Below are 13,803 nucleotides of genomic sequence, written 5' to 3' on the forward strand. Positions count from 1 at the left end.
GTTAAGACTACCTGAAAAATTTCTAGGGGTTCTGTTACCATCTGCTATGGAGCCTCTCACCTGTTTCTGGTGGTTCTTCTTTCTCATCAGGTCCTGTGAAACAGGGAAGAAAAACAAAATTACAAATATGTTTCTGTCCATGAGTTTCAAAGAAAAAAACGTGATTCCAGGGGATTACTCACCGCAGGACACACTGCACAGAAATATTAGTTCTGTTAAAAAGTTATGCTTTTTCTAAAGTATATTTATGAATAAAAATGCTAAGAATAGTCATATAGCATGGGAATGGATTTTGTTTCAGTTTTCCATTACTAATATTACACATGCTTACAAAGATAATTTTCATAAACTACAACTCACCCCTACCAAGCTCACCTAATTAGTAATTCCAGAAGAATTATGCTAATAAATACAAATACACATAATCATCTCTGCAAACACCTACTTCCACAACTCTCAAAATTTGTTAGTATTGCTGCAGTGTCTTACTGGAACAGCCACAAGTTCGATTCGCAGAAGGCCCTCAGTTTTAGTAAAATTAACTGTTAAAGTTGGTGAAGTTAGGCAGGAATGAAATCTGTGTACTTGAGACCACAATCAGGCCTTGGAGAAGCGACATGTCTAACCTTAGGGGTACACTGTAAACTTACAGGTGAACTAAGAATAAGATACATCATGTTTTAACCACAGACTTCCTCATCTCCCTTGACTTACATTGGTAGGCTTTTTCAAGAACAACCACCATATAAAACAGAGTGAGTCATTGGAATAAAGATAATCAGGAGCCAGGACATGCCAAAAAAATCTACCTTTGACTACCAGCCTGGCTGATGAATATGCGGAACCAGCAGAGTTAATGACAAATATTGAGTATTGGCCAGCATCAGCCTTGGCGACATTGAGAATTTCCAGGGAGTGGAATTCTCTTTTATCAATCTTCAGGATACGGTCCGAGGCACTTAGTGGCTGTCCATCTTTGAACCAAGAGAGGCGAGGCTCTGGGTACCCTGCAGGCAGCAATTACAGATGCAGAGAACGGAACGTATTAGCAGTGACCATTTTGGAGCATCTCCACCCAACCACATGCTTCAGAACAGTCGAGGAAACCTCAGATCTGCCCAGTGCTATCGTTTTGAGGGTTCGCCCCGTTAGAAATCACTGCCAAATTTATTCAATTCTATTTGTTTGTTGAAGGTTTTTTTCCTTTCTCTTCATTTTCTGACACTCTCTGTACTTGCTGCATATCCAAATACCTTCCAGGTTCGAAAGGTAATGCTCAGGCCCGATTTGCAACATACACAAAGCCAAACACTGAAATCCCTAGCGAAGCAAAATGTGGACCTAAGTCACCCTTGGTTTGTATCACAACTTCAACACCCGCTCCAAGGACACTGAAGGCAAAACAGCTCTCGCCATTTTAATAGGCAGCAATAGGAAAAGCAGGAGAATCCCTACCTCTCCCTACCACTGAGAGCAGAAAGAAGTTTTTGCAGTTTTTAGCCTGTAGCAGCGACTCCCTCATAACAGGGTAAGACAATGCTGCAGAGAGGGAAGATGAGTCTAGGACTCATCACTAGTTCCTAGCCCAGGACTGTTTCATTTATTAAAGTGAATAAAGAGATATTCTCGCTTTTTCATTCCTTATTGCTTCTGCACATAACTAGTGTGCTCAGAGAATTACAGGACTCAGTTTTCAGCACCATATGCCTGTAATTATGCCTGCAGATATGGGCACAAAATAGGCCACTTTATCTGCCTATGTCCGCTGCAGAACCCAAGGTTCATCAGCACATACATCATCTTCTAGCTGGCTTATGCAAAAATGGTGCAAGATGAACAGACTGGGAGCACAACTGTGGAAGAGCACATAAGAAAACCTTGTCCAGCACTTCGCTCCGACAGCAAACCTGGAACAACACAAAGTGTTGTGGCCTCCCCTCACCTTTCACTTTCAGGTGAAATTTTGCCAAAGATGCTCCAGGTGCCACGTGAATATCATGAAGCTCATCGAGGATCTGAGGCAATTGCTCCTCTTCAGTGGTAGACTCCTCCTGCTCGCGGCTAAGAAGCAATTAGAGGTAGAAAGAAGAAAGTCACCGAGACAGCAAAGGGTTAAGGAAATCAGGATCACCTATTTCAGGTTAATTCATTCTGTGCGTTTTGTCATCACAACAGCACATGCAGTACTATATATCATTAAAAGCAGTGGAGAAATCCCCAGGCTCGCTTGAAAGCAGCAGGGCAAATTAGCCCATGATAAATGTCCAGCTGCAGTAGTTACTCTAACTGGAATCTCATCTCATCTGACTGTTCCTTATTACATTAAACTGGCCCTGCCAGGTACAGCAAAAACAGACTCAGTATTTCCACGCAGAAAGCAACATTACAGAAATATATTGATCTTACCGAGTCAGAAGTTACAAAGAACTAGAGTTAGATTTACCTTGAAATATACTCTTTGGCACTGTAGTAGGAGGAAGTCTCTGTTGCATCTGCTGCTGTCTCATAGTCAGTGCTGGTCACTGTTAAAGAGAAAAAATATTTTAGATAATCTGAAGTTTGAAATTATTTCATCTTATAATAATTACAGCAATTAGAGCTAACAGTTTCCAAACTCGGAGGAATAGTTTTTGCTGATCTCCCTTATTAAAAATCCATTATTTCACCTACACAACCATTGCACCATGGCGGTGTTTCCAAAGGTAGCTAACTATCGCTCCTTTCAAGATCCAACACGGATGCTTCAGGAGATAGTCAGAAGGGCTTCCTAAGGGGAACATCCAGGCCACCTTCTCTGTCGCCTCTCTGGTGTTCAGAGCCTCAGAGAAATCCCAGCGAACTGGGTATGGTCTATAGTAAGATGTTTCTCTGACCTTTAGGAATAACTGGGCTCTGCTCTGCAACTGAGCAGCTCACCCATTCTAGTGACATCCACGTTGTCCTTATAATTAACACTTGTACCATCATTATCATTTTATTAACACATTTACAATAGCCTAGCAGAAACATTTTAAAAAGTAGTTTGATAGCACGTCCATATTTCTTCATTTTGCTTGTAGAAACTGTTCAGTCAGCCAATCCAGAATAATATATGCTCTTTAGTAAAAGGGCATCCACAGCACTCTAAGAACCAGACTCAGTTGAAAAGCTGCATTTCTGGTGCAAAGAAAATTTTGGAGGCTTTTCCCCCCCATTTGTTGGGGGGAACCCAAGAGGTTCATTTTTAAAAAAAATGTAAATAGCATTTTTCTTAAAAAATATTTATCCCCCTCTAAGCATGACCCCTTCCCTCTGGCTTTCCTACAGTTATTTTGAGACTTACAGTCCACTCGAAGCTCAGCTTTGGTTGAAGCAACACCCATGTTGTTTTCAGCAAGACAACGGTAAACACCCATGTCAGCAGGGACCACAGCCGTGATGATCAGCTGATGGCACCCTTCCTGGTCCTCGCTGATCATGTAATGGTCATTTTCTTCAATTGCTTTCCCATCCTTGAACCAGCGAACCGTGGGGAGAGGTTTGCCAATGACAATACAGTCAAAGCTGACTGGATATCCGTCTTGGACCTCTTGGTTTTGAAGCTCAGTCATGAACATGGGGGCTAAATCCAGGGTAGTTAGGGGAGAAGAAAGGAAAAATTGGGTTGCGTTAGATGTATTTTAGGAGCGCTTCTGCCCAGTGCCAGAAGACTTCTGCTTCGCAGGTTTTTAAATAACAGAGTGATATCTTTTCTCCATGACAATAAAGGTCAAGTAGAAACTCCCTGACAAACACTAAGAAAAAATTCCCCTGGACTGCCAAAAGTATTGAAATCTCACAGCTGCAAACTATATATCACCTCAGTTCTTCCCCTTGACAAAATGTCTTTTGTCCCTCTTTAAGGGCTGTTCTGAAAACTGTTTAATTAACTTAAGTATAGCAATAAAAGCATTTATAGCTATATTATTATAATAGTGGAAATTGCTACTACAAAAGCATCTTTACAGAAAAGTGAGAATTTTGCAACCCCCTGCTCCAGCACTGACTTCCCTCCTCTCCCCAAAAATGAAAAAGAAAGAAAAATTTCATCTATTTTTTCAAAAGTGCAAAGATTTCCAGAAAATATCTGCATGAAATGAAAAACAAAGGTTTAAGTTATTCACAAGTAAAAAAATAACATCCTGACCTGCTCCAGATACCTTTTTCAAAGAAAGAACGAGCTTGCTTTACTCACCTGTATCAGAAGTCAGTAAAGGTGGGGGAGGTCTTGCTACTGGTGGTACAAACTTCCCGACGGCGGGTGGTGTTGCTTTCCCAATACGCAATTCCATTTTTTTAGGGCCTTGTTCCAAAATGTCAATTTCCACAGGGATTCCCAGGGCACCAAACATCTCTCTGAATCGAGTGGCTGCAGTTTTTGCCTCAGACAAGATTTCAAACTTGATGTAGATGTACTGGTCATCCTCACGATACGTCTGATGGTCCACCACCTCTACGTCCCCTTCATCTGCACTGACAAAGAGCTCTTCCTCCACGTCAGATATCTCCGTTGAGATCTTGGCCTTGAAGAGTCTGTGAAGTCTCCTTCCTGCTTTACGGAAAGCATCATCCAGCTCACTGCCAGACGAGCTCTCAGTCTCACTGTCAGTGGTATGTTTAACTTGCTTCTCTTTACGAATAAGTTGAGGTTCCTGACTGCCGATCGTCACCTTAGCACTGTGTGAAACTTTGCCAAATTTATTAGATGCCTCGCACGTGTATTTACCCGCATCTTTCATATCCAGGCCAGTGATAATCAAAGAGCAGGTCCCATCACTGTAATTGTCTATGTGATAGTAGCGACCATCTGAAAGCTCTTCCCCGTCTTTCAGCCAACAGACTTTCATGTCACTTTTGCTGTGGGCCACACACTCAAGGTGGAGAGTGCTTCCAGGCTCACCAGAGAAATCTTTGAAGGTCTCAGCAAACACTGGGCACTCCTGTTGCTTCATCTCCTTCCTGACTTTGTAGCCTTTGAAAGCAGCCTGGATCTTTACAGCTGCCTTGTTCATGGAAGGATCATCTAAATCCGTTATTTCTGGTTCAGCTGGCTTAGCAGCTGGGACCGCCACAGCAGTCTCCACACTGGATTTCTCCCACTGCTTCCATAACTTGCCTGTGGAGCCCGATTGAACCTTGCTAGTAACGCTGACACTTGTCTTCCCAGCTTTCTTGAGGTAGTTGACTAGTGAAGGAGTCCCAGCTCTAGACTCATCATCTGAACTTGTGAAAGAGAAATCTGCTTCTCCAGTCCTAGCCAGCTCGTCACATGTGGAGTATTCCTCTGAGTAATAGTGAGACATCTCTGCTTCTTCCTTCTTCAGTTCCTGAAGTTTCTCATCCTCTTCAGGCACCTCGCTGATGGGATCCAAGGTGGGCTCCCAGCTCATCCAGCGTTTCTTGGCCAGAGCTTCCCACAGCAGGTGAAGGTCTCCCTCCTGAGCAGCCTCAGGGGGCAAGCTGGGCTGGACATGTCCATCCACCAGCTCTTCCGGTTGGCTGGGTGCTTCCCTGGCGATCTCTTTTAGCAATGCTACAGTAGGAACTGAGGAGAATTAGATTGGTGAGATGTTAAAAGACAAAGTCTATGATTAAGCCCTGAGAAAGCACATGGAAATATCATACTAAAGTCTCGACAGAAGAATATCAGTGGCACTTAATTAAACATTAAGTTGGGAACAAAATATAAATTTAATATACTGGAACAGGTTGCTCGGAGAGGTTGTGGAGTCTCCACCTTTGGAGACATTCAAAACCCTACTGTACAAGGTCCTGAGCAATCTGCTCTAGCTGACTCTGCTTTGAGCAGGTGGGTTGGACTAGGCTATCCAGAGATGACCCTTCTTCCAACCTCAACTATCTTAGGATTCTATGCATGTACATAAAATATGGCCAAACAGCAACATTTTTTTTCTTCCTCATGCATTTGAACCCAGTAAACCAAATTCTGTCACTCTTTATGTTCATGTCTAATTCCATTTCTTATATGCAGTCATAGTCCAAAACTGTAAGCTATCCAGCATTTGGCTAGACTCATGTTTTGAAAACAAGAGCTTGCAATTTGGCCTTGGAAAACCCACGGAAGTGCACAAGCTATAAGGCGAGGCAGAGAAGTGAATGGAGTTCCATGTCTTTTCCCTCATTCTACTCTACACATCTGCCCAGGGCTGCAGAAAAATATTTCAATTTCAAAGACATAAACAAACACTATTTTTTAATCTCCTGATGAGTTCTCAGTTTTACTAATGCCTCCAGGGAAATGCGATGTTGATTGTGTATTGTCTGAACTACCACATAGTAAAGTTTTTGATCTCTAAAGCCTCTGCGTAAAAAAACAGTGGCTTTGTCCTTTCTGTTGCAGCTGTCTTTTATTTGTGAAATACATAAACACTCTCATGGAGAACAATAGAAGCAAAGTGCCAAAGCTTTTGCTAAAAATAATAATCATCCAGCCCAAAAGAGTATGATTCACACTTGGATATGGAAAATAACACACACAACTAGATTAACACTGATAGTCTTTCAATGGGAGACCTCAATAAGTTCTTGATCTCAAGTGAGGGCATGACAGAAATACATAGATTTTTGCTTTTGTTTTTTAAGAAATCTACCCATCACTGTTTCTTCCTCAGGTATCTTAATCTGCCCATGCATTTTAACCAATTAAACTCATTTTGTAAAGAATGAACAAACAGCTGCATTCACAATCTATCCAGTACTGTCAGGTCTTTCTCTTCATAGTGAGATTAGTGTGATTCACTTAACCTAACTGTAGCCAACTAAAAACCAGACATTTAGTATAAGCCAATTTTCTTGGTTCCTTTTGTAGCCAAAGGAGAAAGAAGATCTAGCGTGTAGAAAAAGATGTATAACTGCAAGTGTCTCCCACGAGCTCGCACCTATGCTCCTGTTGCAATTGCTGAGTATCTAGTTAGGACAATCAGTGGAGCACGGAAAGCAATTCAGCTCACCCTATTTTAAAGTTAGACAGGGCTCCACTGACTGTCTTGAACAGTTCTCCACTGGTTGTAATGGGAGCTGAGACATCCATCTCACATGGAAACATCTGCCTGGAGATACCTATGCTCAAATGTCTAAGTCTGACTCACTCTCTGGGACACAGTGAGTTGCCTAAACATCAGGGGGGGAAAAACATTGCCTCCCAGTGAGCTTATAGTAATAATGATCTAGTGATCATTATTAAGCTTACGGAAACAAAGAGCTATACAAAACAATCGTAGTGATTAGTTTTGGTCAGAGTTCAGCCCAGTGCATTATAAAAAGACTGTATTATTCCAACTTAACGTAATTTTCTCTCTTCTTTCAAAGTTTTGTTTTTACTCTAAGCTACGAAGTGTTGAGGACTTTGGTGACAATGGGTATTTGTTAAGGTGGAAAATATCAGGAAAATCTTATCTGAACAGCTCAAAGCTATTACAGATTCAGAAACATACTGGGCAACACCAAACAGGGATAACAATTCTTTGTGGATTTGAGAGACAACTTGCAAAGGAAAATGAATTCAAGACCAAACTGCTGAGATGTCCCTGAGCAGAACTGATTTAAGGTCACAGGAATGCACTCTGTACCTTCAAGACACAGGCTGGTAACAGATTTGACTTCTGGAGAAACCATGCAGGTGTACGTGTCCTGATCTTCACGTTTAAATTCATGAATAATGAGTATCTGCTTTTTTCCATCAGAGAGGATTTCATATCTCCCTCCAGCTTGTATTTGTTCTTCTCCTTTGAGCCATGTCGCTGTCTCTTGGATTTCACTTGATAACTTGCACTCCAAGCGAGCCACCTCCCCTTCTGATACTGATCCTCCCACCAAAGGATGAGTGACTGTAAGTGGAGGCTCTGTAATCACAAAAAAAAAAAAAAAAAAAAAAAAAAAAAAGAAAAGAAGGGACAAGAATTAACACAATATATCATAAACTGGCTTTAAGATGCTCCAGATTACTCTGTAGAATAACCAAACATCCCATCGTTAACTTATAGATTCTTTGACTGTTGCAGACAATCAAAGAACGTGACTGGCAGCATCCAAAGTTCACAACTTCCAAAGATAATACCAAATTAATTGCACAAGCTCTCCCAGAGGTTAAACCAACTTCAGATAAATATATACATGCAGAAGTTGTTTCACTTTTCCTACTTCTGTATTTGGTGATCTTCATTTATCCAGCACAATGAACATTCAAGCAGCCCTAGATATCCTAGAAGATCGTAATGTTTAGAATGAGGAAGTTTTGAAGAAGTGACACAATAAAGAAAAAAAATAAAAAGAATAAAAGAGATTATTAAAAGCTGACTTCATCCCAATCTTGAAAGTAAAAGAAAACAGTATTTGCTCTCGTTCCTGAAGAATGAAAAATTCTCAAAAAGTGTAAAGATTTTCTCTAAAATTTTTTTCTATCTTCTTTACTTTGGAAGGAGTCCTGCCAATGATGTGCTGTTTGTATGACAGTGATATTCCAAATGAAGCCAAGACAAATCCATGAAACGTGCAGATGTTCAGCTGCCATTGATGGGGACCTAAAGCACACAGCTGAGCGCCCAAGAAGGAGCACAGTCCCGAACGTCACCTGCCCCTCTGCACGTTTCACCGGGGTGAGGGGATCATTGCCCAAAACGCCTTGGAGTTGTTGTAGACAAAGTGAGCGTATGCAGAGTTATCAGGTTGCAGCTGACACCCTGGAAGCTGTTATGTTGCAAAAACATCACCGTGTGCCTGAGCCCCAAGCAAAAGGGATTTTATTTATTTATTTTTTTATTAATATAGTCTCTTCCCTTTGAGGTACTTGCTGGGGACTCTGATATCACAGATGGCATCGCAAGAAAAGAAAAGAAACATTGGAAGAGCGGCTCTCCATCTCACTGTGGCTTCCAAAGTCTCACCAACAGCCACCAAAGGAACTGTCTCCTCCAGCACTCTCCTTCATGGGGGTTATTATATAAAGATATGCAGATAGTAGAACGAGAGAGAAAGATGGGTGAAGAAGACAACACCGCCCACCCACTGTGTAGGCACCCAGGGCCTCAGCTGCACCAGACGCATTCCAGCATGCCCCTTCTGCCTCATTCCATCTGACCTCCACCAGAAAAGAAACTCATGGTCACCAGACAAAACACGGATGCAGTGCAGGCCACACGATAGCTTGATGCAGTCTGGGGAAAATAAACGTTGAGCCCTAACAACGCAGCAAGTTTTGCTTTGCAGCAGCCCAGAACAATTTTTCCAAGCTAGTTCTCCTATTCTGTGTTGGCAGCAAAGCACTGAAACACGTTGCAGAGTGGACTCTTCCAGGAGATCCCTGGAGCGGGTGAAGCAGGCATGCCATGCGAAACACAGGTCTACAGCAGCTCTCAGTCCTCCTGGGGGCACCTCTCCTTCTCACCTAGCTGCACCATTTGAGGGAAGTGCACCGGCTCACTGGCCCCGACTTTGTTTACAGCCGAGACGCGGAATCTGTAGGCTTCGCCCGGGGCGAGATGGTCCACCACAGACTCTGTGTTTGGAATCATGCCCTCGCTGCATGACTGCCAGCCAACACCTGGGATTTTCCTTTCAACGTTGTAGCCTAGGATGTCACAACCACCGTCGCTCAGTGGCTTGTACCAAGACAGAGTTACAGAGTGACTGTTCTTACTTAAAACTTCTGGTTCTTCGGGGGGGGTCAGGGTGGGCTGAGGGCACAACAAAGTTCCAGGGATGTATAACATGAGCAATAGTGCTTTACGCTACAACAACCTGAGAGGCTTCTGCAAGCCACAAGAAGGAAGTGCAACGCATTCGGCACCCGTCTCAGTATGAAGCTGAGTGGCTACCTGCCTGTGACCACGACACACCTGCGCTGGACCGATCTATCTATGCTACTAATGACAAATAGTCATTTTCCAAGAGCCATCTCAGATACTTATGTCACACGTTATTATGACATTTTCCCGCTACTTTTTCCCACCCAGCTGAAAACAAGATGTGTGTATGGCATTTATGAGTAAATGACCTGCCATCATATACTATAACAATCCAACAAATTATGGGGAAATAAGGTCAACAGCTGTCCTTCCTTATTTTTATTTTTTAATTTTGGAGACCCCAAACATTTCTTTCCCCATGCAAACCTTGGGTGCACAGCTTCCTGTCTCTATTTACAGTCAAATTTTTACTTGAGTAGATTAGCACACCTCAAAGGGTTCTCTGCTGCCCCTGATAATTTTCCATACACATGAACTCTAGTTCAGCTCCCTCCAGCACCCACATGTTTGCAGAGGGTGGTGCTGAACTCTCAGTAATCTGATTTTCATGAGATTCTATGTTACATTTTATGAAAGACTGCAGCTAAGGAAACCTGGTGATCATCTCTAGCCTGATCTAATTTTCATGTGATGAGGTGAACTTTTTCTGTTTGAAGAACAGAGTTGCCCAGGAGCAGCATCTTCTCAGCCTAAGAATGCTAGCTTGGGACATGAGAAACAAATCAGTGCAAAGCTTAGAAAATTTGATGCAGTACCTCAATACCAAAGTCTGAGATTTCAAGTGCCGTTGGGCTAGAAAGACAGAAACAATGTATGAACTTACCGATCACAGCCAACTTGGCGGATGCAATTGCTTCTCTGGAAGCAAAGGTCACCTCTCCAGAATGATGTGGTTGGGCTTTTTTCAGAATAAGTTCGTATTTATTTCCATCTGCTTGTACCTCCCAGTCCTCATTTGTTTGGATTTCTGTGTCATTGGAATACCAGGTAACTTCATTAATCGGCACCGCTTCACTCAGGACGCAGCTAAACGTAGCTTTGTCCCCTGGAGAGACTTCCACATCTGTGAGAGGCTGCAAGATCCGTAAGCGCCACCCTGCAGATAAAAACAGGTAATCAAGCCCTCGGGTACTGACATAAATGCCGGTAAGAGGTATTATGAGTATTTGTGTTGAATCTCTGGGCAGCCAGGCCTCCGAGACCAAGGAGACCATTAATAGAGAGGCTACATATGTCACTACAACAGATGGTATCCTTGGGGACTGCAACTTTCCGATACTTTCAGGAGTGAAAACCAATCCAGAAATGTCTTCCTTTTCCAAGTAGCAGAAAAATACATTGGAGAAACTTAAATGAACTTACAGAGCTTTCATTACTGAGAGTCACACATATCTCTGACTGGAAACCGCTGCTTTCCTGTGTTTTCTTTACTGAACAATTTGTGAACGCTGCCACAAAAATGCTGGGAACAGGGCAGCCTTTGCCCTTTAGATTCAGTATCTCAGTGAGATAAGCATTTGCAAACACTCCGAAGATGCCTCTCTTCCTTACAGAGTACAAGAGGAATCGAGGACAAGTAGATTTATGCAGTTCACAGAATTGCCTGCAATTACCTAAGGTGAATCCTGGTTCTCATTCCTTGATGTAAATGGTAAATGCATAACCCAGAAGCACTGAAACAACTGACCTCCATAAAGGGTCATAAAGGAAGAGCTACCTCCCCCTTTCTCCAAAAATACAAAAATAACACAAAGTAAAAATAGCACCATGAAGTAACCATAGTTATAAAATCAAATGGAATAAAATACTAACTCAAAGATGGATTTGGTCCTCAGAGCTCAAGTGCTAGTCAAACCAGAGTCCAAACTCTCCCGAGACCCTAGAACACTAGGTCCTCAGCCTGCCGCTTTGCACATTTCTGAGTCATGAAAGGCATTTCAATTGGTTTCCTTTTTAAACCCAGATTCTCTAGCTATCACTTTTTTGCATGAAATCCCAAGAGTTACCAGAATGTGTCTATCATTTGCATGAACTCCCAAGGGTCACCAGAATGTCTGTATCACAAACCAGCTTCTTTTTGGAACTAAGTTAAACAGGAGAGGTCTAAGACAAATTGCTATTGGTTTTGTACCTAATTTGGCAACGCTTTTTAAGGAAGTAAATGAGGTAAGTGGATTTGACAGAGACTGCAGCACCACAGAGGCAGAGAATATTCATGCTGCCTGTGCAGTGTGCTCTTGTTGGATAACTAGTGCCGAAGTGTATATATGGGTGTGCGCCCCAGTCACCGGCACTGGAGAATAGACCATAACAAAAACATCAAGAAATAACGGAGCTAAATCTACTCCTGATGCAATCAGATGCAACTGTGAAGGTTTGACAAGATTTATATCTGTTCATAGCAAGCCTCCATTTGATCTCAGAATTATCAGTACAAGCAGATGGGTTTAATGAAATGATAGATTTAATAAAATGTGACTAAGCAGAAAGCCCAAGCCAAACCTCCAGTATTCTGCAACTGATATCAAAAGTATGGGAAGTTATCTTTTATGCCAAAAAATGGAAACATTCCTTGAGAATGAAAATCCTTGTCAAGAGACTCTTCTGAGCATAAGGTGGGAACAATTAGAAAATATCCCAGAAAGCAGTACAATGGAAAGGAAGTGGAAACAGGAGTGTGTTTTTTTCCAATTTTGTGATTAGGCCATATTAAATAGGATATGTAATGCTTGCACATATGGCAAGTCAGAAAGATGGGAATGCAAATGAGAGGCAGACACAAGAAGCTATCAGCACATCCGAGAAGGATTCGTCTCTAGTCAAGAGCCGAGAAAAACGCAGAGTGCTGCTTCTCTTAGTCAACGTAAGTTCCTAGAAAAGTCAACTCCACCACTATTGTAAGACAGTCATATGCTTCTAACTCATTGCTAAATGATGCTCTTTATATCCGGGTCGTGACAAAAAGAACAATAAGAAAAAAGGAAAATATAAGCCACCATTCATTCATTGGTTGAGAATTAGAAGTTGGGTATGAAGCAAGCAGCTTATGCAGCTTTTCCTCTCTGCCACTCATCGCATTTCTCCGGGTCATTTGCCCTTACAAATCAAAAATTTAGGATTCCCCATAAGACCGCTTCCGTTACCTTTCACAGTCAGGAAGGCGGAGGTCACTGCGTCACTGCACATAAAAGTCACCCGGCAGCTGTCCTGGGGAGTTAGGTTCTTCAGCAAGAGAAGATGCCTGCGCCCATTTTCAAAGTAAACCATCTCCGTGTTTTCTGTAGTTTTGGCAGGCTCATCATCGATCAGCCAGTTGTAATTGTAGCACTCGGGTTTGGAAAGGTAGCATTCAAAGAGGGCTTCACCTCCTTCCACTGCTTCCACATTCTCCAGGCCCTGGACGATGCTGTTCTTGGCTAGTGGAGAAGGAGAACCATCAACAATATTAATTGTGTGGCTATGCATAGCTGAATATTGACAAGCCTTGGAGCACTGCTGATTCCCATTGCTGGAAAGCTGATGGAAAGGATATGGATGTGATAAAGTATGCTTGCGGCTTTAGCTGCTAATTTCAACCACGCTCTAACACAGTGCTATATTCAAAACCGTTTTCAGTTGTGAGGTAGCTTAAAAATAATGAAAAACCTCTAGAAGCTCTAGCGTTTCATCTAGGCTTCCTCCAGAAACCTGACTTCTGTCTTTATGAATCAAGAAAAAAAACGTTGGTGTTTATATGAATCAAGCCAATATTCAATAGGAAGTGATAGTACGGGGACATAATCAGATTCCTTCCGTCCCCAAACAGGAAACATTTCCCTCAGGTCTCCCAGGCAGGCACAATTAACATCGTAACTAACTGGGGAAATTTGAATCAACTGACAGCTTATGATAAATTCTTCCTACCTTTCATGCAAAATAAACGCATCAAGAGAATATTACAGCTGGCAAAGCTATAGGGACTGCCAACTAAGTTAACAAACCATTTCGCCAGTCCGCTTCTAGGAAACACATGAAAAATCAA

At 42.3% G+C, this 13,803-nt stretch overlaps 1 protein-coding gene across 1 annotated transcript in view; it reads right to left on the bottom strand.

Moving 5' to 3' along the window:
- LOC136991347 (obscurin-like) overlaps window positions 1–13,803 on the bottom strand; it is a 139,307-nt gene that overhangs the window by 48,936 nt on the left and 76,568 nt on the right. The window contains 11 exon segments of the mRNA XM_067292214.1: window positions 61–93; window positions 810–1,007; window positions 1,943–2,061; window positions 2,444–2,522; window positions 3,323–3,601; window positions 4,214–5,563; window positions 7,608–7,880; window positions 9,422–9,698; window positions 9,700–9,710; window positions 10,606–10,878; window positions 12,926–13,198. Of these exon segments, the coding sequence (XP_067148315.1) occupies window positions 61–93; window positions 810–1,007; window positions 1,943–2,061; window positions 2,444–2,522; window positions 3,323–3,601; window positions 4,214–5,563; window positions 7,608–7,880; window positions 9,422–9,698; window positions 9,700–9,710; window positions 10,606–10,878; window positions 12,926–13,198 (3,165 nt within the window).

This window comes from Apteryx mantelli, chromosome 2, assembly GCF_036417845.1.
Source record: "Apteryx mantelli isolate bAptMan1 chromosome 2, bAptMan1.hap1, whole genome shotgun sequence".
NCBI classification, from domain to species: domain Eukaryota; kingdom Metazoa; phylum Chordata; class Aves; order Apterygiformes; family Apterygidae; genus Apteryx; species Apteryx mantelli.